The 24,756-nt window shown below is 37.9% G+C and overlaps 2 protein-coding genes across 3 annotated transcripts in view; both read right to left on the reverse strand.

Moving 5' to 3' along the window:
- FAM53B (family with sequence similarity 53 member B) overlaps window positions 1-1,170 on the reverse strand; it is a 116,322-nt gene extending 115,152 nt beyond the window's left edge. Inside the window, exon 1 of the mRNA XM_034985753.1 lies at window positions 1,102-1,170. The gene's annotated coding sequence lies outside the window, so the exon portion shown is untranslated. The remainder of the gene's footprint in view (window positions 1-1,101) is intronic.
- Window positions 678-23,231, reverse strand: EEF1AKMT2 (EEF1A lysine methyltransferase 2). 2 transcript variants are annotated; one of them, XM_034985779.1, is made up of 6 exons: window positions 23,074-23,231; window positions 22,024-22,089; window positions 20,898-21,012; window positions 6,856-6,963; window positions 5,009-5,225; window positions 678-1,288 (listed from the first exon to the last, which is right to left on the reverse strand). In XM_034985779.1, the coding sequence occupies exons 1-6, from the start codon at window positions 23,208-23,210 to the stop codon at window positions 1,194-1,196; spliced, it is 738 nt and encodes a 245-aa protein (XP_034841670.1). In that variant the 5' UTR covers window positions 23,211-23,231; the 3' UTR covers window positions 678-1,193. The 2 variants fall into 2 exon arrangements, with proteins under 2 accessions (XP_034841670.1, XP_034841678.1); XM_034985787.1 differs by having other exon boundaries at window positions 20,894-21,012; window positions 23,074-23,202.
- Window positions 23,232-24,756: the final 1,525 nt, after the last annotated feature.

Below are 24,756 nucleotides of genomic sequence, written 5' to 3' on the forward strand. Positions count from 1 at the left end.
GGGAAGCAGAATATTCGAGGGGAAGAGAACGGGTTTTAATCAGACCCAAAGAATCCTGGCTCCATCTTATACTAGCCTTTTTTTTTTTTTTTTTTTTTTAAGATTTTATTTCGGGATGCCCGGGTGGCTTAGTTGGTTAAACGTCTGCCTTCGGCTCAGGTCATGATCCTGGGATCCTGGGACTGAGTCCCGAATCGGGCTCCCTGTTTAGCTCTACCTGCCGCTCCCCCTGCTTGTGCGCTCTCTCTCTGACAAATAAATAAAACCTTTAAAATAAATAAATAAAGATCTTATTTTTAAGTAATCTCTCTATCCAATGTGGGGCTCGAACTCACAACCCCGAGATCAAGTCACATGCTCTACCAACTGAGCCAGTCAGGTGCCCCAATACTAGCCCTTTGATATGTAGAAACAGGAATAAGTTAATACATACCTTGAGAAGATATTTGAAGAATTCAGTGACTTAATTATCATAATGTAACTTAACACAGTGCTAGCAGATAACAGGATCTCTTAGTTGTCTTTCCTACTTCCTGTTTATCCTTCACAGTGTGTAAAGGCCATCAGCAGCAAAATACAAGCTCAATAAATATTTCTTGATCAACTCATACATTTATCTGATTTTTTTTTTTTTTTTTTTTTTTTTTTCTGATTTTGTTTGATTATACACATGAAAACTAGGGGATTTTCCTCAGGTATTAAATTTTTTTTTTTTTTAAAGAACCACCATTCAACCCAAAATATTATACTTATTATGTTTCATAGACAGTCTAATAAAACACTAAGAAAGTTGGTGTTTATTATTCTGGCCCTGGAGTAGTTTCGTCAAATCTTAACGAGCAGCTATATTCCATTCAACTTTACCAAAGTACAAAAACCAAGAATACATGCTTTCTATAAATTCAATTACTGCTTTAAAGTTTTTGACTGTTTAGCAGTTACAGGAAATTTTTTTTAATCGAAGAGAAAAATATTTACATTTCAAATACAAAAGAAAACTTTAAAATGATTCTTGGTTGGTCTCTAAAACTCAACCACTCACATGTTCATATTCTTACCAACCCATTACATCTATTCAACATGTGCATCCTGTGTACTTACTAAGCATTTATTTGCACTTGCATTTCTGTGTCAGGTTAACTTTGATGTGGAGCTTCTTAACAAAGCTAACTGAATTTGTCCAGTGAAAAGTCTCACGTTTTCTGGAAAACCAATGCTGTTACACTGTTTCCAGATCTGCCTCCAAAGCTGAACGTGGGTGTTGGCAGCTCTTCGAAAAGTTGAAATCCTGTTAGACAAGATTAAAATACTTTTAATAGGGACTGAATCCCACAGTTAAGGGAAATCTGTACGAACAATGTACTTGCAAACCTTTTATAAAACTTTATTAAGCTGTGACTGAATTTCACTTGATAATTTTTCAGATCTATTGTATGTGCACAGAGTGTGCATACCCACTAACACTTTAAATTGAACACGGAACAGACAAGCCCAAAATCAAATTGCAGAAAAGAGGCTTTCCTTCCATCCCTCCTTCCCCCACTTTCTGTCTACGATCCCTTACACCCCTCAGCCTGCTGCACCACCTCGCTTGCAGGTAGCAGCTATCATGCGCTGAGGTCTTACCAGGAACCAGGCACTGTTCTGAGGGCCTTATATGTAGTAACTCGATCCACACCACGTATAAAAGTACTTAATACAGAAGAGTCAGACAATGTGGAAATAAAAATGAATTTGTAGATGAAAAAGTCCTGGAGATGGATGGTGGCCGCAGCTGAACAACAATGGAAACGTACTAAATGTCACAGAACTGTACGTTTTAAAATGGTTAAATGGGGGGCGCCTGGGTGGCTCAGTCGTTAAGCGTCTGCCTTCGGCTCAGGTCATGGTCCCAGGGTCCAGGGATCGAGCCCCGCATCGGGCTCCCTGCTCCGCGGGAAGCCTGCTTCTCCCTCTCCCACTCCCACTGCTTGTGTTCCCTCTCTCACTGCCTCTCTCTGTCAAATAAATAAATAAAATCTTTAAAAAAATAAAAATAAAAATAAATAAAATGGTTAAATGGTAAATCTTACCTTATATATATTTTACCACAACAAAAAAGAGTTTGTAACCAAAGATCAAGACCCAGACTGAACTAACGAAGGATCTGGGAAGAAAAGGAAGTAGTAACTTTCAAAGCAGCACAGCGTGATTTAAAAATTAATGTGGATTCAAGAGTCCTGGGTTCAAGTTCCAGCTCTACCACTTACTAGGTGAAAGATATGCTGCCAGGACCCTCAGGTTCTATGCAAGGAGGTTACACCTACCAACGCCCCTACCTACCTCGCAGTGATTTTGTAAAGATCAAAATAAGATAACACGGCATTTTCCTGAACTATAAAATAAAATGGAAAGTTAACATTTTATTATTTTGTTTTTAAAAACTAAGACAAGCAAGGCTGGGAAGTTAACCATGGTTTCCCTCAGTGATGGGACTATTAGTTTGAAGGGCAGATTTTTTTCCCTGGGAGGTGGGGGTGTCTGCATTCTCTATGCTTCTATGCCTTGGGCTTCAGCTGAAATAACTCTTATAAAAAGAAAAAATATAAAAGAATATATATTACTGTATCAACTGGTCTTTTATACTGTTTCATTGTGCATTCTAATTCATATTCTTAATCAAACTTCACCAAATCTTAGCAAATAGCTATAAATTAAAATGCTCATTAAAACTGATCGTAAGAAAACTTTTCCAAAGAGGGATTTTAAATAACAGGATATATCTTAATGCTGGAAAATGGAGCCACTGTGGGTACATGGGTACAAACCCTACCTGTTTTCTGAAATTTTTACACATGCTTAAAGTACTTAATAAAAATGTTCAAGAGAAAATGGAACTGTCTGTGTGAATTTTCCAGGACTAATCTTTTAACTCCTTGGACCAACCCTACAGAATTAAGTGCTTATATTTTAATAAATAATACACCAAAATTTTAAAAGTGGTTGTATTCCAGTGATAAGTAATAAATTATCTTTGTTGGGGTTATTGACATTTTTCAATCTTTTTCATAACGAATCTGGATTATTTCCGCAGTAAAATACGTTTTCTGGAGTTGTTTTTAATTCAGTAGTTTTAAGAAAGTCCAATTCCTTGGACATCAAATTAGAACATCCCACTATCTGGCAAATGATTCAAGTAATCTGGCAAATGACAACACAAAATGTTTATATAAATAGGGCTATAAAGGAAAAATGCAAGATTTATTTCAACAGTTTTATGTTTCAATAAGGAAAGCAGCAAAGAACCTTAAAAGACCAGTGAAGCAAGCTTCACCCTACACCAAAGGGACCATGGAAGCCAATCGTGAGAAGCCACTGACAAGCCCCCGGGCAGTGATGCAAGTATTCTGTTAGTGTTTTATATCCAACCCCAAACACCATATTCTCAGAGACACATGCCTAAAGAATGTCTTCAATTGTATGTATTTAACATTTCCTGTTGTAACATTTTGCTTAAATTCTGTATTAAACTCTAAAACTGAACATAAAGTAGTTCTCAGACACAGACACAATTTTAAGCACTCTTTACCAGGCTAAAGTCTGTTCCTCATTATCAAAGACAGACAAATATGTTTTTGTCTGGTGGTTCCAAGGGTAAAAGAGAACACCTGTATTTAAAAACCGGGAAAGAACCTTGCCCTACACAGTGTTAACTTCGAGCATTTATTAAAACTGTCAAGCTTCAGGAAGAAGGAAAGACTATGGATACAGGGCCTCAACAGTTCTAAAGGAAACAAATTTAACATGGAAGATAGTAAAATTAATGGCATGAAATACAAGACAATAAATCACATGTAATTCTTGTTTTCCAGAGGCAATAGTAATGAAACCACAAGCTCACATTCCAAGCCTCAAATACTTCGAGTTTTACATTATATAACCTGCCGAAAAGTCACTGAATGCACACAAAAGGACATGTGTTAAGTGTTCTCCCTCCTACTGCCTATTCCCTTATTACCAAAAAGAAAACAAAGATAAAGTGCATGCAATATAGTTATAAATTCATTTCCCATCAGCTTGTGGCAACTGAAGTTCAAAATTTAACAAAAATTTAGACCATATCATTTATCAATACTCCATCCTAAAAATTCCTCCCATTTCTTTAAAAAAAAACTTCATGCTAATCTAAAAAAGAGTCTGTGAAAAAAACAAGCAAATACTAGTCCTGGATTCTCAAGGTACTTTCCCAGAAATGCCTGTGCACTGCATGAACAAATTGGCAGGTAAAATATTCCTTAAAACATGCAAGGAACAGTCTGCCAAAGAACTCAAAATATTTGTGTATAGATTACAGATTCTCAATTCTCACAAGATCCCCATGTAGTAGATACAGCACTAATTATACTTTCCTAATGGGGCCAGAAAGGATCCTGTCTTGGCACCAAAACCTTGAAAAAAGGTAGATATTTCCTCAAGAATTAATAGGGACTATTTCTACTACAAAGTCCCTACTTTTTGTTTCTGTGCAATGTTAGGAATAATTGTTCTATATACACTAAAAAGAAGGTAAATCCTAAATACCTAAATGACCATTTTCAAGACCCAGAAAACATCTATAGAATTAAAACTCTCACGTAAGATTTTTTAAAATACTACTTCCATTTGCATATTACTGAATACTATCATTACTGATCACCAGTATATCAGTACACTAAAGTCAGAAGCACAATATACGTGCTTTCTGTTTGAGTCTCTAAATAAGAGATTACATAGCTTAAATGAAGAACTTAACTTTTATAGGCTCATAAATGTTAGTACCTAACTGCCAGGATTTCTTGGAAAATTTTAGAAAGGACTCTGGATCTCTGGCTATTATTTCTTTGTCCTTTGCATATATAGTTAAAAGAGAAGAAAAACAGGCAACTCCCACAAACGGAACAGTAAAACACTAACGCCACGGGACAAAAAAAACCCATTTAAGTATATGAAACCTGAGGTAAGCACACATTAACAACATACAGCCATTTACCTTCACTGAATTCATCTAGCAACTCTTCCTTGGTCCAATTACACGAGGTTATTAGAAAAAAGCCTTTCACGTTCAACGCCCCAGAGAGGGACTTCACATACTGCTTCCTCTTCTCAATCGCATTGTCAGGATTAAGGCTTATGGCATCAAAAGTCCCTTTGTCAATACAAATATGAAATCCAGACAGCTTTGTGGAAAGATTCAAAAAGTCTTCTACCTATATTAAAAATCAATGTTTTTATGAGAACAATTAACACACAATCTCTCCTGAATTTAAGTGACAATCTGTAAAAGATGATACATAAAAAGACCACTTAATTATGATGGCATTTTACATATAATAAACATATTTTCAACTTTATAGCTAACTTTCACGGGCTTCATTTCAAAATCATTAAAACTAAGATTGGTGGAGAGAACATGGGTTTTTTCCCTCTTCCCTCACACCGAAGTATTCATTATACCTGAAACAAAAGATGACTACCATTCTTAAGAGCTAAGTTTAGAGAAGTTCCTATCTGAAACGCCTGTATCAAAGTACTCACTTATTCAACAAGTATGTCATGAACATCTATTATATGCAGGGACTTTTCAGTCACTGAGAATATAAGAGTAAACAAAAAAGAAAGTGTCCCTGTATGAGAATATATCTTATATTTTCTAAAGGGAGAGACAACAAATAAATAAGTTAAACAAATAATTTTAGATGAAGTGCTATGAAGACAATAAAAACAGAATAATAAAGACAGTGAGTGACTGGGAAGAGAAATATTTTGGAAAAGGTAGTCAGGAAAGGTCTAGGAGGTGATATTTGACCACAGATCTGACTGACAAGACTGATCCAAACAAGCTCAGATCTGGGGCAAGAATATTCGAGACAGAGAGCAGCAGATATAAAAACTGGAAAAGGACAGGCTAGACATGTTTCCAGAGCAGAAAGCAACCCAGTGTGACTGGAATACTGGTAATAAAGAGGAAAACAGTTGAGAAATGAGGGGCTTTCTAAGGTGGGGTCGGCATTCAGATTCCATTCTCAATGCAACGGGGAAGCCCTTGGAGGCTTGTGAGCAAGGCAGTGATCACTCTGCTTGCCCTGTGGTAACAAACAGTGGGTGGCAAGAGGAGAAATGGAGAGGCCAAGTAAGGCCACTGCAGCCATGGGAGGCAAGAAATGATGGCAGCTTGGACTTAGGAGGGCACATTGGAAACAGCAAGGAATGATCACACGCCTGATACACTCTGAAGATAAAACCAACAGAATGAGGCATAGGACTTAAAGAAAAGAGAAGAATCAAGGATGACTCCTTGGGTTTTAGGTTAGTACAACAGGTGAATGGGAAAGACTATGGTAAAGCAGGTTTATAGAGAAACTAAGAGTTTCCTTTCAGACTAAATGAGAGACTATCGTTATCCAGGCAGAACTGTAAAATATGCAGTTTTTAAATCATTCTAGAGCTCAGACAAGTCTGGGCTAGATATTAAATCCAAGAGTCATCATCTCCTTATGGATCATAGGACACAAATGTAAACTAAGTAATCTTTGGTGGCACTACATCACTTTACGTATTTACAACTTTTTGACCTAGTTAATCCAAAGTCATTAGCTAGTATTTGTGAGTGTTCGCAAACATGAGAGAATGAACACATTTGCACACAAAGAAGAGGAGAAAATAGCTTCCCCATGTTGACTAGACTGAAAATTTTAAGTTACTTAAAAATGTTTCAATTTGGATTATAATTAATCCTTAATTTATAAGTTCAAAAGATATTGTTAGCAAATATACTTTAGAAATGCTTAAACTTTATAACTTTTATTATAAAAAAATTAATAGTAATATAATAGTTACCTTCAACTTAATGTTAGATAAACCCTCTTTCTCTATAATACTTCCAGAAAGCTGTATTGCAGAAGGAGAGTAATCAATTCCAGTAATATTAGAGAAACCAAATTTTGCCTAGAGACAGAGAAACAATTTTATACTTCAGTTTAAAATAAGGTTTTAACATACTGCTTTGCTTATGAATTATAACATCCCTTTAGCACTGGGACTGTTCTATTTATTTAATAGATCAAGTGACATATACTATCCAATAATCTACAGTTTTAATTTTATTGCAGAATCTAAATAGAAACTAAGAGTTCGAATTTATATCAAGTGACAATTCATTTGCTTTTGTAGTATTTGATTTCTATTTCAAAAGAAAATTCATTCTCTCAAAGATAATGAGAATGTATGTATAATATTTTTGCCCTCAAGCAGAAAAATGTAACATTAACTTCTGATGTTGACATGCTCTAATTCACACATAAATCTGTCACAAATTTTACTTAGCACAATTAAGTTATATGAATAAATGAAATGCATACGTAGTAAGTTCTTGAAAAATTTTCCTTCAGTGTAATTACAAACCATAATTTTTCACCAGCCATGTGATTATTAACCACGTTACATTTGTATAGTAATTTTATTTTTGAAATGCTCACAAAAAAACTATGTGAGATAGGTTGGGCAGGTATTAACATCCCCAAAGAATTAAGGCGCATAGGACATTAAGAGTTTTGAGACTAAAGCTATAGTTCCGGCTATTTACTAGTCATATGAACCCACCCAGAGTGTATGGAACCTGTGGAAAAAGTATGATGGCTTCTGGTCCTCACCTCTACCCCCTAACACTATGCCAAACATTTTTAGAACAATTAGGCTAAAGTAATTTCCAAGGAAATGTGAAGAAGAAAAGCAGTTGAAAATTACAGTGTAGCCTGAAATTCTCTTCCTGCTCTTCACTATTTACTCAATTTATTTCCTTCAAAACTTAACCTACGCCTACACCTACATCTACACCTTCCCATTAAGACTCCCTTGACTTTTCACTATGTGACTAATTCTAAACTCTAGTAACACACCGATTATATTCCATAGAATTTTGTTCCCTTTATTTTTATTTTAATCTCAAGGTCTAACATCCCCACTTTGATGCCAACCTCCAACTCTTGTAGGTGTCTCACTCCATACTCTTTGAGATCTTCATTTTCTCCCAGTTTCTCTAAATTCCTGCTCTATCAGGAAGCCAGGATAATTCTATTAATTGACTCTTACCAGTTCCCTCTTCTCCTATTTCTATTTATTCTTACAACAGAACTTAAAAAATCATATATAGATGTTTTAGGTTTCTAGAACAATCATTCAAAACCTCAAACTATCTGCAATATTTTTCACATTTGGTTTCTGGCACTTAGTAAAAAATAAGCAGACATTCAAGGAAACAACAAATGACCAGAAAACAAGGGGGAAGAACTGACATTAGAAAAGACCACAGGAGACCCAAATAAAATAATAATCAGAAACCAATTTTAAAACAACTGAAATAAATAACAGTTCATGGAGAATTCTGAGAAATGAAAACTGTAACAAAGAACCAAACGAATAACAGAAATGAAAAAAAACAATAATTAAACAGATTCAAGGGTGGGCTTGACAGTAGATTAAACAAAGAAACAAAATTAGTGAATTGGAAGAAAGGTCAAAAGAAAACACTATTAGGCACAGAACAAAAGGCACAGACAATTAAAAACAGGAAAGAACATTAAAAAAATGTAATGGAGTAGAAGATCTAAAAAATATATAATAGGAATCTGAGGAGGAGAAGAAATGAGAACAGGGCAGAAGAGAAAATGGCATATGGGTGAGAATTTTCTAACACCAGTGAAGGACCCCAAGCCACAGACTGAAGAAGCAATATAAACCTAAAGAAGATTGAAAAAGAAAAGAAAACCAGTATAGTGTATCTGATAAAAACAGGAAAACCTCAAAAGCATCCACGTAGTGGAGGGTAGGGAGATATACAGGAACAACAAATTACCTTCAAAGACTAACAATTAGACTGAGAGCTGACAATAAGTCATAAAGAATGGAAGCCAGAAAACAGTGAAGGAAAAACAGCCATCTAAAATTATATGCCCAGCAAAAAAAAAAAATCCATCAAAAATGTAGGTGAATCATTTAAAAAGCCCTGAATATAAGCAATGACTATTAACATCACAAAAATACAGACAATAAAACATTATGTGCCACAGAGGCAAATATAAATGACCATCTATTAAGTTCATTAAAAAAAAAAAAAGCGGGCGCCTGGGTGGCTCAGTTGGTTGGGCGACTGCCTTCGGCTCAGGTCATGATCCTGGAGTCCCGGGATCGAGTCCCGCATCGGGCTCCCTGCTCGGCAGGGAGTCTGCTTCTCCCTCTGACCCTCCTCCCTCTCATGCTCTCTGTCTCTCATTCTCTCTCTCTCAAATAAATAAATAAAATCTTTAAAAAAAAATAAAAATAAAAATAAAATAAAAAATAAATAAATAAATAAATAAATAAATAAATAAAAAAGCAAACTGAATTTGTAAAAGCCTGAATCAGAGATTATCAAAATTTTACTTTAAAGGAACAGGGCAGGGCAACCCTGTTGGGACCCCTTTCACTCCCGAGAGATTTTTTTTTCTGTGTCCTTAATAAAGTTCTATCATTTTACTCATAATAAATAAATAACTAATAAATAAATAAATAAATAATAAAGGAACAGGGCATAAATATTTTAGGCTTTGGGACCCCTCTCACTCCCGAGAGGTTTTTTTTTCTGCTTCCTTGCTTAATAAATTTCTATCACTTTACTCATAATTAATAAATAAATAATAAATAAACAAACAAACAATAAAGGAACAGGGCATAAATATTTTAGGCTTTCCCAGCCACACAGTCTCTGCCACAACGACTCAGCTCTACCACCACAGCACATATACAGGTACAGACAATATGTATATGAATGAGTGTGGCTACATTTCAATCAATATTTTTAAAAACAGAGAAAGGCCAGATTTGACCCTCAAACTGTAGTTTACTGAACCTTATTCTAGATCTAACTCCCAACCTACAAAAAATACAGGGTGCGGAAAACATTTTAAATGATAGAAGTACAATTAGAAAATCCACACTGTGGAAAATCATTTGGGACTAATAAACTACCTTTTACAACAAAAATATCCCAAAGTAAGGAAAAGCTGTAGGGAGAAAAAAAGCCTTAAGAGACTATCAACCAACTGCAACATGTAGACTTGATAGCAGAATAGAAATAAGAGGAAAAAAAGTCTGTGACCTTGAAGACCTATCAAATCTGATCAACAGACAAAAATGGAGGAAAAAAATGAAGAGAGCCTCACAGACCTGTGGAACAATATGAAAAGTCCTTTTTTTTTTTTAAGATTTTATTTATTTATTTGAGACAGAATGAGAGACAGAGAGCATGAGAGGGAGGAGGGTCAGAGGGAGAAGCAGACTCCCTGCCGAGCAGGGAGCCCGATGCGGGACTCGATCCCGGGACTCCAGGATCATGACCTGAGCTGAAGACAGTCACTTAACCAACTGAGCCACCCAGGCGCCCAATATGAAAAGTTCTAACTTGCTATTTCCAGACTCCCAAAAGAAAGAAGAGTGATATAAAAAAAGTTGTTTCTCATTGATGAGTATAATCATGAGGTTTTTCTTTTTTAGACTGTCAATATGATAGCTTATATGATTTTCATATAATGAACTGGCACTACATTCTCAGAATAAGCCCCATCTGGTCATAGTGTCTAATTCTGTTTATATATTACTGGACCAATACCTCAAAAATTACAAACTCACTCAAATGAAATAAATACCCGTAAGAGGACTATAAGAAAGTCAACAAAATTCAACATCTATTCTAGAAATAAGAAGCAATCTCATCAACGTGATAAAGGACATCTAAAAAAACATCCTACAGCTAACACACACACACCCCCTTTTTTTAAAGCCAACACATCCTTAATGGTGAAATGCACACGTAGATTGGAAAACTAAGACTGGAACAAGGCAGGAATGTCCTGCTGTTACCACTCCTAGTTAACATTGTATTGAAAGCCATATCTAGTGTAATTAGGCAAGAAAAAGAAATAAAAGGCATACAAATTAAAAAGGAAGAGCTAAAACTGCCTCTATTCATAAACAATGATTGTCTACATAGAAAATCCCAGAAAACCCACCAAAAAACTCCTAGAACTAATAAGTGCAAGGTTACAGAGTACAAGCTCAATACAGAAAAATCAACATATTCCTAGCAATAAACAATTAGAAACTGAATTTCAAAAAGCAATACCATTTAAAATACTCCAAAAATATATATTGATACAAGTATAAAAATATGTACAAGATCTATATGCTGAAAATGAAAAAATGCAGATGAAAGAAATCAAGGAAGACCTAAATAAATGAAGAGATATACCATGTTCATGGATTGGAAGACTCTAGATAGTAAAGGTGTCAATTCTCCTCAAATTACAGATTTAGTTCAATCCCAACCAAATTTTCAGCATGGATTCTTTTGTAGATAAATACAAATTGATTTTCAAATTTATTTGGAAAGGCAACAGAATTGGAATAGCCAAAACATTTGAAAAAAGTAAAAAATTGGCAGAATCACACTATTCAACTTTTAAGGTTTACTAAAAAGCTACATTAATCAAGACAATGTGGAGTTACAAAGGGATAGACACATCAATGAAACAGAGTCCAGAAATAGATATACAAAGATATGGCCAACTGATTTTTGGCAAAAGTGAAAGACAGTTCAATGAAGGAAGGGCAGTCTTTTTAACAAATGGTATTAAAACAAAGGGACATTGGGGCACCTGGGTGGCTCAGTCAGTTAAGCATCTGCCTTCGGCTCAGCTCATGATCCCAGAGTCCAAGGATCAAGCACCACATCGAGCTCCCCTCTCAGCAGAGTCTGCTTCTCCCTCTGACCCTCCCCCATCTTGTGTGAGCTCTCTAATAAATAAAATCTTCAAAAAAAATTTTTTTGAATAAAACAAAGGGACATCTATATGCAAAAAAAAAGAATCTTGAACCTCATATCTTATACAAAAATTAATTCAAAAAAGATCATGATAAAAAATTAAAACTATAAAAATTTTTAGGGAAAAAGGAGAAAAAGTAGATTAGGCAAAGACTTATTAGACAGGACACCAAAAACAGGATACATTTAAAAAAAAAATTAGGGGTGCCTGGCTGGCTCAGTTGGTGGAAGAAGCAAGTCGTGAATTCGAGCCCCACGTAGAGATACTTAAAAGAAAAAATATAAATAAATAACTCGATAAACTGGAACTTTATCAAAATTTTAGACTTTTACTTTTCATCTCTTAAGAGAATAAAAAGAGAAAAGCCAGACTGAAGAGAAGCTAGAAAACATTTACAATCATGTTTCAGAGGAGACTTGTATTCAGAATATACAAAGAACTCACAAAATTCGACAGTAAGAAAACAAACAATTCAATCCAAAAATGAGCAAAAGACTTGGACAGAAATTTGACCAAACAAGATACAAAGATAGCGAGTAAATAAGTACATGAAAATATGTTCAACATAATCAGCCATCAGAGAACTACAAATGAAAACCATCATTAGATGCCATTATACACATATTAGAATGGCTAAAAGAGCAAATATGGACAATTCCAAGTGTCAGCAAAGATACAGACCAACTGGAACTATCATACCTTGTTCATGTATGTGAAATGTGAATGCAAAATAGTACAACCAGGCAGAAAAATGGCTTGGCAGTTTCTAATAAAATTAAACATATATTTACATTAGAGAAATTAAACATGTTCACACCAAAATGTTTACACAAATGTTTATAGCAGCTTCTTCATAATTGCCAAAAACTAGCAACAACTCATATGCCCTTCATCAAGTAAGTGGATAAACAAACTGCATGCAATATATCCATACAGCAGATATATTTCAGAAATAAAAAGGAATGACTACTGATACACACAAAAATGTGGATGAATCTCAAAAGCATTATGTTGAGCAAAAGAAGGCAATCTCAAAAGATTATAATACTGCATGATTCCATTTTATAGGACATCTCAAAAACATAAAACTAGTGATGGAGAACAGATCAGTGGCTACCAGGGAAAAAAGTATGGTTACATAGGATGCAACTATTCTGTATCCTGACTGTAAAGGTGATTACATCAATTTGTACATGTATTAAAATCATGCAAAAAAGTCAATTTTACAATATGTAAATTTTTTAAATTTAAGAGCAAATTATGAATAACTTGATGCTAATAAAATTTTAACATTTAGAAAGATTGATAAATTTCTTGAAAAACACAATACTCTTGCTCTACCAAAAAAAAACCCCACATTCCGGGGGCGCCTGGGTGGCTCAGTCGTTGGGCGTCTGCCTTCGGCTCAGGTCATGATCCCAGGGTCCTGGGATCCAGCCCCGCATCGGGCTCCCTGCTTGGCGGGAAGCCTGCTTCTCCCTCTGCACTCCCCCTGCTTGTGTTCCCTCTCTCGCTGTGTCTCTCTCTTCAAATAAATAAATAAATAAAATCTATTAAAAAAAAAAAACCCCACATTCCAGAGGATGTCACCAATAATTCTTCTGAATGTTTAAGGAAGAAACAAAGCCAGTTACAAATTCTCCCGAAGAATAAAAGGAGAGAGATTTCCCATCTTGTTCTGAGGCCAGCATAACCTTGATACAAAAACCTTACATGAAAATTTCACGTAAGAATATTACCGGCTAATCTCTCTCATGAAACTATATAAATCATAAACAAAATAAATACTACCAAATGAAATCCAATAATATATGAAAAGGATAATACACAGCAATCAAACTTGGTTTTCTTTAGGAATGGAAGTTTAATAGTGAACAATCAGGGGCACGTGAATGGTTCAGTCAGTAGAGCATGCAACTCTTGATCTCCAGATCGAGAGTTCAGGCCCCACAATGGGTGTAGAGCTTACTTAAAAAAAAAAAAAAAAAAATTAAAAAAAAATCAATTCCTAAAATTTTTTTAATAAAAATGTCAATTAAAAAAAATAAAGACACCCTATCCCCAAAACAATCAATTCAACATTAATAAAATCAAGAAGAAAAATCATCTAATCATCTCAATGACTATCAAAGAAAGCAGCTAATCAACACCCATTCATGATTAAAAACTTACATTAGGAATATAAAGGAACACCCTAATCTGATAAAGACTATCTATAGGGGCACCTGGGTGGCTGAGTCGCGTCTGCCTTCGGCTCGGGTCATGATCCCAGGGTCCTGGGATCCAGCCCCGCATCGGGCTCCCTGCTCGGCGGGAAGCCTGCTTCTCCCTCTCCCACTCCCCCTGCTTGTGTTCCCTCTCTCGCTGTGTCTCTCTGTCAAATAAATAAATAAAATCTTTGAAAAAAAAAAAAAAAGACTATAAAAACCTGGAACTAACATCATATGTAATGGTGAAATAGCAGAAGCCTTCCTCTTATACTAGGCAGTGTTACAAGGCTATCTGCCTTCATAATTTCTATTCAACACTGTATTCAAGAGTACACAGCATTTCAACAAACATCAAAGCTGAAATTGAAAAAATAAAACTACATGACATTACATTATAAATCCAAAAGAATTTATAAATAAACTATTAGAATTAATATCTGAATTACTGGATACAAGATTAATAGAGAAATCTGTTGTACTTTTATTTACTCGCAATGAACTATTAAAAAATAGTATTTTTTTTAAGATTTTATTTATTTAGGGGTGCCTGGGTGACTCAGTTGGTTAAGCGTCTGCCTTTGGCTCAGGTCATGATCCCAGTGTACTGGGATGGAGCCCCACATCAAGCTCCCTGCTCAGCAGGGGGATGGGGGGGCTGCTTCTCCTTCTGTCTGTTGCCCCCCTGCTTGTGTTCTCTCTCTGTGTCAAATAAATAAAATCTTTAGAAAAAAACTTACTTATTCATTCAGAGAGAGTACAAGCTGGGGAAGGGGCAGAGGGGGAGGGGCAGAAGGGGAGGGAGATAATCCTCAGCAGACACCACGCTGAGTGCTGAACCCAAACCCACGACTCCAAGATCATGACCTAAGCGGAAAGCAAGAGTCAGACATTTAACCGAGTCACCCAGACACCCCTGGAAAATAAAATTTTAAAAGCATAACAGTAACTACTGCAACAACAACAAACATCTAGAGACCAATCTAAGAAAAGATAAATAAGATCTCTACAGAGAAAACTACAAAATATTACTGAAAGAATATAAAGAACTAAATAAATGGAACATTATCACGTTCATGGATTCAGAGACTCAATATTGTAAAGACCTAAATCCTCCTCAAATTCAAGGCAATCCAAATCAAAATCCTAGGATTTTTTTCCCTGAAAAGTGATGAGTCTAAAATTTAAATAAAGGGCACCTGGGTGGCTCAGTCGTTAAGCATCTGCCTTCGGCTCAGGTCATGATCCCAGGGTCCTGGGATCGAACCCCACATCCGGCTCCCTGCTCAGTGGGGAGTCTGCTTCTCCCTCCCCTACTGCCCCCTGCTTTTGTTCCCTCTCTCGCTGTCTCTCTCTCTGTCAAATAATTAATAAAATCTTAAAATAAATAAATGAAATTTAAATAAATATGCATCCTCCCTGAATTAATCTGTAAATTCCTGATCAAAATGCCAGGGTATTTTTTTTCCTGAAAAGAAGTAAGATTATTCTAAAATTTAGATAAATATGGAAAAAGCTAACTAACAACAGCCAAGACAACAATGGAAAAGAGACCAATGTTGGAGAATTTACATCAACAGAATATGAAGGGGCACCTGGGTGGCTCAGTCGTTGAACGTCTGCCTTGGGCTCAGGTCATGATCCCAGGGCCCTGGAATCGAGCACTGCATCAGGCTCCCTGTTCAGCGGGGAGCCTGCTTCTCCCTCTCCCTCTGCTGCTCCCCCTGCTTGTGCTCGTTCTCTCTCTCTAATAAATAAAATCTTTAAAAAATTAAAAAAAAAAAACAGTATGAAGACATAAAGCCACAGTAATCAGGACAGCAAGATACTGGCATAAGGATAAGCAAACAGACCCAAAGGAATAGAACAAAGGATCCAGACACAGACCCAAACACACACCACTACTTGGCTCATGACAGAAGTGCAGTGGGGGAAAGAATGGACATTTCAACAAATGGTGCTGGGTTAAGTGGACAGTCATAAGGGAAAAAATAAACCTCAAACTTTACCTCACAACATTCACAACAATTCATCAGAACCTAAATGTGAAGAAAACAATACAGCTTCTAGAAGAGCACAAAGGAAAATATCTTTGTAACTCTGGGCAGGCAAGGTTTAATATAGAATATTCAAAAGCACCAACAATTTTTTAAATGATATATTAAGCTTTAGTAAAATTAAAGAACTTTTATTCATCAAAAGATGCTATTATAAAAGTGAAAAGGCAAGTCATGCATTAAAGTATTTGTGATACAAAGGTCATATACCCAAAATATATAAAGAACTCCTACAAATCAGTAAGAAAAACATAGGCAAAAACCTGGACATGCACTTCACAAAAAAGAATAGCCAAAATGCATATGAAAATATGTTCTACATTTTTAGTCATCAGGAAATAATAAAACCATGAGATATCACTACCCACCTACCAGAGTCACTGAAATTGTATAAACCGACAAGACAAGGTGTTGGCAAGGATGGACTTCTCACACACTGCCAGTAGGAGTATAAACTAGTACCACCATTTTGGAAAATTGTTTGGCAGTATTGGTAATATTCCAGTACTGGAAACAGCCCAAATGTCCATCAACAGGAGAACAAATGCATAAATGAGGGAACGACTGCATAATTAAATAACCTGTAGTATTTTCATATAGTATAATACTCTATCACACTGAAATGAAGCAACCTACTGCTTCACCTAACAGTGAAATACTGAAAGCAATCTCTGAAAAGAGGGAACTTCACAAATCCATGTTCAGCAGAAGATCAAAAATAAATAACGTGCATAACCATAACATCATTCAAATCATATCAAAAACAGGTAGGGCGCCTGGGTGGTTGTCAGTTAAGCGTCTGCCTTTGCTCAGGTTATGATCCCAGGGTCCTGGGATCGAGTCCCACATCAGGCTCCCTGCTCAAAGGGGAGTCTGCTTCTCCCCCTTCTCCTCCCCACCACTCATGCTCACTAGCTTGCACTCTCTTTCTCTCTCTCTCACAAAAATAAATAAAATCTTTAAAAAAAACTTACTAAAAAAAGAAAACAGGTAAAACTCAATGTAATGGACAAAGAATAATCTTTTCAAAATATGGTGGAAACAATTCAACATTCATATGACAAAAAAAAAAAAAAAGAACCTCAACCAGTATCTCATACCTTACAGAAAAATTAACTCCAAAATAATCATAGATCTGGGAGCCTGCGTGGCTCAGTTGGTTAAGCATCTGCCTTCAGCTCAGGTCATGATCTTAGAGTTGTGGGACTGAGCCCCACATCGGGCTCCTTGCTCAGCAGGGAGTCTGCTTCTCCCTCTGCCTGCTACTCCCCCTGCTCGTGCTCGCTCATTCTGACAAACAAATAAATAAAACCACAGTGAGAAACCAGCACAGCTAACACCAAAAAACAGCCTAACATATGATGATAGACATCAGAATAGTGGTTAACTTTAGAAGGGAAATGGGGGTGAAGGGAGTGCACAAAGGGGCTTCTTCTATGATGCTAACAATTTTTGATTTCTCGATCAGTTTGGTGAGTTACACAAAGGTGTTCATTTTGTAAAAGCTATATACTTAATGACCATTTTTTTATATGTAAATCATACTCCATTTAGTAAGTACACATTAAAAAAGAAAGTAACTTCCCTTAAAAGACTCCACATGTAGGTGGCTTCACCAGTGAATTCTACCAAACATTTAAGAAAGAAACACTAATCATTAATAAACTCTTTCAAAAAATAGATTCTTATTTAATGATGCCAGCATAACCTGATACTAAAACTCGACAAGAACACTACAAAAAAGTTAAATTACTGAGACAGTCTTTCTCATGGGCTGAGTTGCAAAAATCCTAAACAAAATATTAACAAACTAAATCCAATGATGTATTTAAGTTGGAATTCATTCCAGAAATGCAATTAACATTTGAAAATGATCAATGTAATTCATCAACACGAACAGGCTAAAGAAGAAAGTTCATATGATTATCTCAATAACAGGAAAAATATTTGATAAATAACAAGATTTATAAGAAACACACTTGCTTTCAGCAAAGGAGGAATAGAAAGAAACTTTAGTCTGATACCGAGTGATCTACAAAACAAATTTACAAGCTAAGATCATACCTAACAGTGAAACTTTCAAAGTAATCTCTGGAAAGGGGGAAAAAGACAAGGATGTCTTCTGTTACCACTTCTTTTCAACTTTCTACTAGAAGTCCTAGACAGCGTAATAAGAGGAGAAAAGTTATAAAAGATTGGAAAGGAAGAAAGAAAACTGCCATTATTCACAGTCTACATAATTATACAGTTAACCATTGAATAACACAGGAATTAGGAGTGCTGACACCCCTTGCAGTCAAAAATTTGCATTTAACTTTTGATTTCCACAAAACTTTGCTAATAGTCTATTGGGATTTTGGGGTGGGAGGTTGGTTTTGTTTTGTTTTTTTAGAGCGAGAGGGAGAGAGCATCCTCGTGAGCGGGAGGAAGGGGCAGAGGGAGAGGAAGAATCTTAAGCAGGCTCCATGCTCAGCACGGAGCACAACATGGTGCTCAATCTCACAACCCTGAGATCATGACCTGAGCCAAAATCAAACGTTAGACGCCTAACCGACTGACCTACCCAGGCACCCCATAGCCTATTGTTGACTGGAAACCTTACTGATAACATAACAACCAATTAACATGTATTTTGTACGTTATGTGTATCACATATTGTATTCTCACAATAAAGAGAAAGGAAAATATTAAGAAAATCACAAGGAAAATACATTTACAGTACTATACATACATATATTTATTGAAAAAAATTCCACAGGGGCACCTGGGTGGCTCAGTCATTAAGCGTCTGCCTTCGGCTCAGGTCATGATCTCAGGGTCCTGGGATCGAGCCCCGCATCCGGCTCCCTGCTCCGCGGGAAGCCTGCTTCTCCCTCTCCCACTCCCCCTGCTTGTGTTCCCTCTCCCGCTGTGTCTCTCTCTGTCAAATAAATAAAAAAAAAATCTTTAAAAAAAGAAAAAAAATTCCACAAATAAGTGGGCCTGCATAGTTCAAACCCGTGTTGTTCAAGACTCAACTGTATATGTAAAAAATCTGAAAGACTCTACTTAAACTATTAGTCTCAAAGGATAAATCATTAGCCTCTACAAATAAACTACTAAAATCCAAAAGAATCCACAGGTAAACAAGAGAATGAATAAAGCTGAGTAGAATTAAATCTTATACAGCAATGAAAATGAATGTGTTACTACTACACACAACTTGAGTGAATCTCACAGAAAGTGGAGAACACACTAGAAAGAATACATACTGGAGTCCTCCATTTATACATTCAAAAACAGGCAAATTAATCTCTAATGTTAAAACTCCTTGCCATTAGTGGTTACCTTTAGAAAGCAAGGAAAGAGTAATTTAGAAAGGACTGCTAGGGAGTTCAGGGGAGTATTCTAGAGTCTGTAGTATTTTTTACTTCTTGACCAGGGTGATAGTTCATAGGTGACCACAGGTGTGTTCACTTTGTGAAAATTCACTGAGCCACATGCTTTCGATTTGTGCACTTTAACATATATATGTTATACCTTAAGTTTCAAAAACATTTACCAAAAATTTTTCTAATCATACTCCACTGCTTAAAACATTTTAATGGCCTCCCATAGCCTAAAAGTAAAATCTAACCTGTTAGGCATGGCATATGATACGGCTCCTACCTTTAACTTCATCCTCACCTCTGACCATCCCACATATACACTTTATATGCTAACTTACCAAATTATTTACAGGCCCAGTGTGTGCTATGCTGCTTCGAACCTTCACGTCAACTTTTTTTTTTCCTAGCAATCTCCACACTCAACATGGGGCTTGAACTCACAACTCCGAGATCAACAGTCACACACTCCACCAACTAAGCCAGCCAGGCACCCCCCAAGCCTTTAAATATTGTTTCCACTGCTTGAAATTCTCTCCCTCTTTACACCCCACCCACACTCACCACACCCTGCCCCTGCAATTTCCACCCAACTTGGATATTAGCTCCTCCAAGACCCTTCCTATCTCTGTTGCCCAAAGTTAACGGCTCTCTTTCCTATACTCAGTGATCTATTATTGCACATATCAACCCACTGTGTTAATTGTTTATATGTCTGTCCATCCTCTATTATATTAGAACAATTCAAGCACAAGGTCTACGTTTTCCGCTTGGCACGTGGAAGCCACTCAATAAATTTCACCATTATATATATATCCTTATAAATTAAGTCAGTAAAGCCTTCCACAAGGAAGCCTAAGTGTTTACTTTTCTCCATAGTACATACATGTCACAGCAATGAGCACACAACAGGTACACAACGGTGATGGTGTAGTCAGTAGAACCTGTGCCAAAACTCAGTTCCACAGACAAAACACTCTCTTCAAATCATACGCTCACCTAAGGTAAGGTATTCATGTCCTACCAGAAGTGTAAAAAGGTCATCTTTCTTTCATACACACACATTTCCAGAGTTTTGAGCTAAAGAAACCAATTAAGATCATCTTGTCGAAAGCTTTAGGAAAGAACCTACACTACCCCCAGAGGAATTAAGTGGCCCAAAGGGCCAAGACTAGGACTCAGATCCCCTGGCTTCTCATTTAATGCTTTCTCACAATCCATGCAGCCTCCCTTTTAGACTACGTGACTTCTGAAAGTAAGTGGTACAATTGCTCTACTACTTTTTTTTTTGCTCTTCTACTTTAGATTAACACGGTTAGTATCCTCACTTCCAAGATTTTTTTAAAATTTCATTTCAAAATTTGGCTTTAATACATGAATACTAAAAGTACCAACAAGTTCAACCAAGAAAACACCATTTCCAGTTCCAATATCAAGCACTGAAGCATCCAATGGAATCTTGCGTTTTTGCATCCACCTTATTAGCCGATTCATACTCTCTTCTCCAAACCTATTAGAAACAGAGAATCCGTTAATCAAATACCAGAGGAATATAGAGCAAAGATTACAACTATATTCCATTTAAGCAGCTTATTCAATATGCTCAATTAAGCCTTTTTTGAAAGAAAGAAGTAGCATCTGTGACTGCTTAAGCTTCACCTCTACTATTATTTAGGAGAGAATGCCCCCAAGAATAGAACAGAACAGATAAGGTCAGCGTTACTTATTAATGTTCCACTACATCAGCATTAACACTTGTATATGTTGATGGCTCAAAATTTTATTGCTTATTGAAAAAGGACGATCACAGGATGACAGCAACTTCCTAATACAGGTTTCCCCCACTAACTGCAAGCAGAGCATTGCTATGAAATCTTTCCTAAGGCAAAATGGCACAAAGCGAAGAAGCAATGACCAGTAATTTATGTGGTGAAATTTTCTGAGCATTCCCAGGCCCCCAAAATAACCTCTCTTACACGTGATACCGCAAGACACATCTTGCTAACAGAGGCACAAAATAAATCAAGATAAAGCACAAACGCTCACAGACACTGTTCAAAGCTATGGCAGCCTTATGCTGGGATGCTGAGTGTAGTTCCCCAGGGAAGGAGCCTGGGAGCACCACTCTTGCTGCTAGGGGTTGCGCTGCCTCCCTAATGGCTCCCTGAAAAACAAACCGTGAACGCTATTTTTGCTTTTCACCTTTCTTTGTACAAGCGAAAATCTTCGGATTTCTTTTAGTTAGCAAAAACAGGTACTACTGTAAGTCTTTCATAAAAGCCAAGAGGCGTAATGTGGATTTTCAAAAAGCAGGGGATACCTGTATTCTCATCAAATTTAAGTCTGGACCATTAAAAGAGAGAGAAGAGAGAGATTCTTTAAATCTACCCGCTAAAGCCAGAATCAGTCCAAGGTTCCCAAGACTTTCAGGTTGTCTTTCTTTGGGGGTAACCACTTAAAAGACACACACACACTCACTCACTCTTCTGAATCATAATTCCACTATTTTTTTCTAACTCACCAGATTTCTCCTGTATCTCCATATTCTTGAAAAGTTTGCAGCTCTCTCTCATAGACAGCATCCCAACTATATAATCAAATGCAAAGCAAGATTCTTGAATCAAACTGAATTACGATTTAAATATGTGTCTAACACATTGTAGGTTTTTAGGACAAGTTTAAAACATTATCAGTATTTTCAGTAAGTGCACGTAGATCAATCTCTTAACCTCCTTATGTTAAAAGAACGAAAGACAGATAAGCGGAATAAGTTTACACATGTAAAGCACTAAGTACAATACCTGACACACAAAAATACTATATATTTTAGCTTAAAAAACAACACAAACAAGTATGTGTCCAAGGATCCCTCAATCCCAAAGTCCAAACTTTCACTGTACAGGCATGGTGTTGTTACAGCACATTTCAGTCTAAAACGTGCAGACACAAAGATTTCCTGCCAATACAGTGGTTACTCGCAAGGGAACTCAACCAACACAAGCTTTGCCTTAAAGTTTAGGGTTTACTCCTTGTAAGTAGTTTCCCCTCCCCATCATGTGCCTTCTCTTCCTACTTCACCTCTCTAGAATCGCTGCTCCCTCTCAGTCCTCCAACTCACCTCTCGTCCTTACCTATTCCCTGTCATTCGTTCACCCGTCTGTTAATTCGTTCATAATTACTGAACATCGATCTAAGGTGAGATCACTTTCTCCTCGCTCGCTCCTCAGGTCATCCTTTACTCCCACCCCTTCCAGCTCCCATGTCCCCTTGCCCACCAGCCCTACGTCGACCCCACCCCCTCGCCCCTTCCCCAAGCCTGCCCCTCTGGTTCAAGACCCCCACAAGGCCTCCCCGAGAGCTTGAGCCCGTTCCGCACCTCACGAGCCCTTTACACGTCGACTCCCTCTTATTCCAGCCTCGGGATTCCAGCCCGTCAGTCCCCTCTTAGCTTCCTCGCGTCACGCCCCCAAGGTCGTCCCCATCTTCCGGGGCCCTTTCCCCCTTCCTATCCCCTCCCCGGGGCCCAGCCCGGGCGGTGCTGCTCACGCTCCCTGCCCGATGCCACACTCACTGCTCTCGGGTCCCCAGCGCCGACGGGGCGAAGCCATCCTCTCCGGGACTGCCCCTTCGGGACCGCTCCGCGGCCCCAGTGCCGTCCCCGTCACCGCCGCCGCCGCTGCAGCCGCTACCGCCGGCGCCCGAGTTCATCCCGCTCCGCGCCCCGGAGGGCCGTTGGGACCACCATAGAGTCGAGGCACGGGCAGAGCGGACGCGTGGGTGGGCGCCTCTAGGCGGCGGGAGGCCACCCTCTCTACTACTCCTGGCCTCCACTTCCTTAGCTCGTCTTTGGTCCTGAGTGGAGGTTCGCAAACCCAGGCGTGGACCGAGGGGGCTCGCCTCCCTCTCTGCCCACCAACGCCAGAGTCAGATGCACCCCCTTCCTGAGGTGCCCGCCTAAGCACCACTACATTTGGGGACTGCTGTTTGTAAGGGACTGTGAAAAAGAAACAGGTCCAAAATGGAGTCAGTTTTGCTAACCTCACTAAGACTTAATATCCTACTTAACTGCAGTTTAAGCCTCTTCCAGGAATGGAATTTTAAACCAATCAGTCGAATTTTTCTCATGGGCACTAGTGAGGTAATCTGCCTGATAAAAACCCCCGCCTTCCCTTAAGGGAAAGTGATCTTGCCTGAAATAATCCATTCTTTTTATTATTATTATTATTATTATTATTATTATTATTATTAATTGAAGTATAGTTGACAATGTTACATTCGTTTGAGATGTTGAAATAGTCCATTCTTAACATACTAGCCCCCCCCCCTTCTGCTGCCTATAAAAACCTTCCATTTTGTACAACTCCACAGAGCTCCCTTCTACTCGCTAGACTGGGTGTTGCCCAATTCATGAATCATTGAATAAAGTCAATTAGATATTTAAGGTTACTCAGCAGTAGGGTTGCCGGGGTGGCCCAGTCTGTTAAGCCACTGACTCTCGATTTCGGCTCAGGTCATGATCTCAGGGTAAGCAGATGGAGCCAGGCATCAGGGTCCACCCTCAACTCACAGTTGGCTTGAGAGTCTCTCACCTCTCTTTCTCTGCACCCATGCTCCCCCGCCCCAGCTTGCACGTGCACTCTTGCTCTCTCTCAATAAATAAATAAACGAAATCTTTAAAAAAAAAAAGTTACTCAGCTGCATTTTTTTTAAAAACAGGACTACTGAATATACTGCATTTTGGAAAAGGCTGACAATGGGAAAACCACACTACCTGAAGCCAACACTGCTCATTGAAAATGCACAAATCACCTCATGTATGCACGTGGTAGTATGATCTGGAAAGTGGATGGGGCAGTCCACTGCATTATTTGGCTTCCTGGTCAGAAATTTAATTTGTAGCTGGGATTCTGCCTTAAAAATAGCATCCTGCCCTCTTGACATCACGGCTGGACATGGGAATTTATGCCCAGAGAAATGATTGCCTTACAACAACACCACATCACATCCTCCCCATCCCCCCAAAATACTCCAATCATGGGGGTCAGAGTGTTGTGGAAGAAAGTGCTGGGAGTCAAGATGCCTGGATGCCTGTCTTAGCTCTGCCCCTAACCAGGCACCTGACCTTGTTCAAGACTCCTAACCTTTGTGCGCTGCAACTTCCTCACCTGCACCATGCCTGAAATAGGCGGTGACTGGTTCTGCCAGGTTGCTCCCAACCAATGAACCTGAGATTCATCTGCCTCTTGGTCTGACT

Source organism: Mirounga leonina, unplaced genomic scaffold (genome assembly GCF_011800145.1).
Source record: "Mirounga leonina isolate KUSES-001 unplaced genomic scaffold, KU_Mleo_1.0 Mir_114, whole genome shotgun sequence".
NCBI lineage: Eukaryota > Metazoa > Chordata > Mammalia > Carnivora > Phocidae > Mirounga > Mirounga leonina.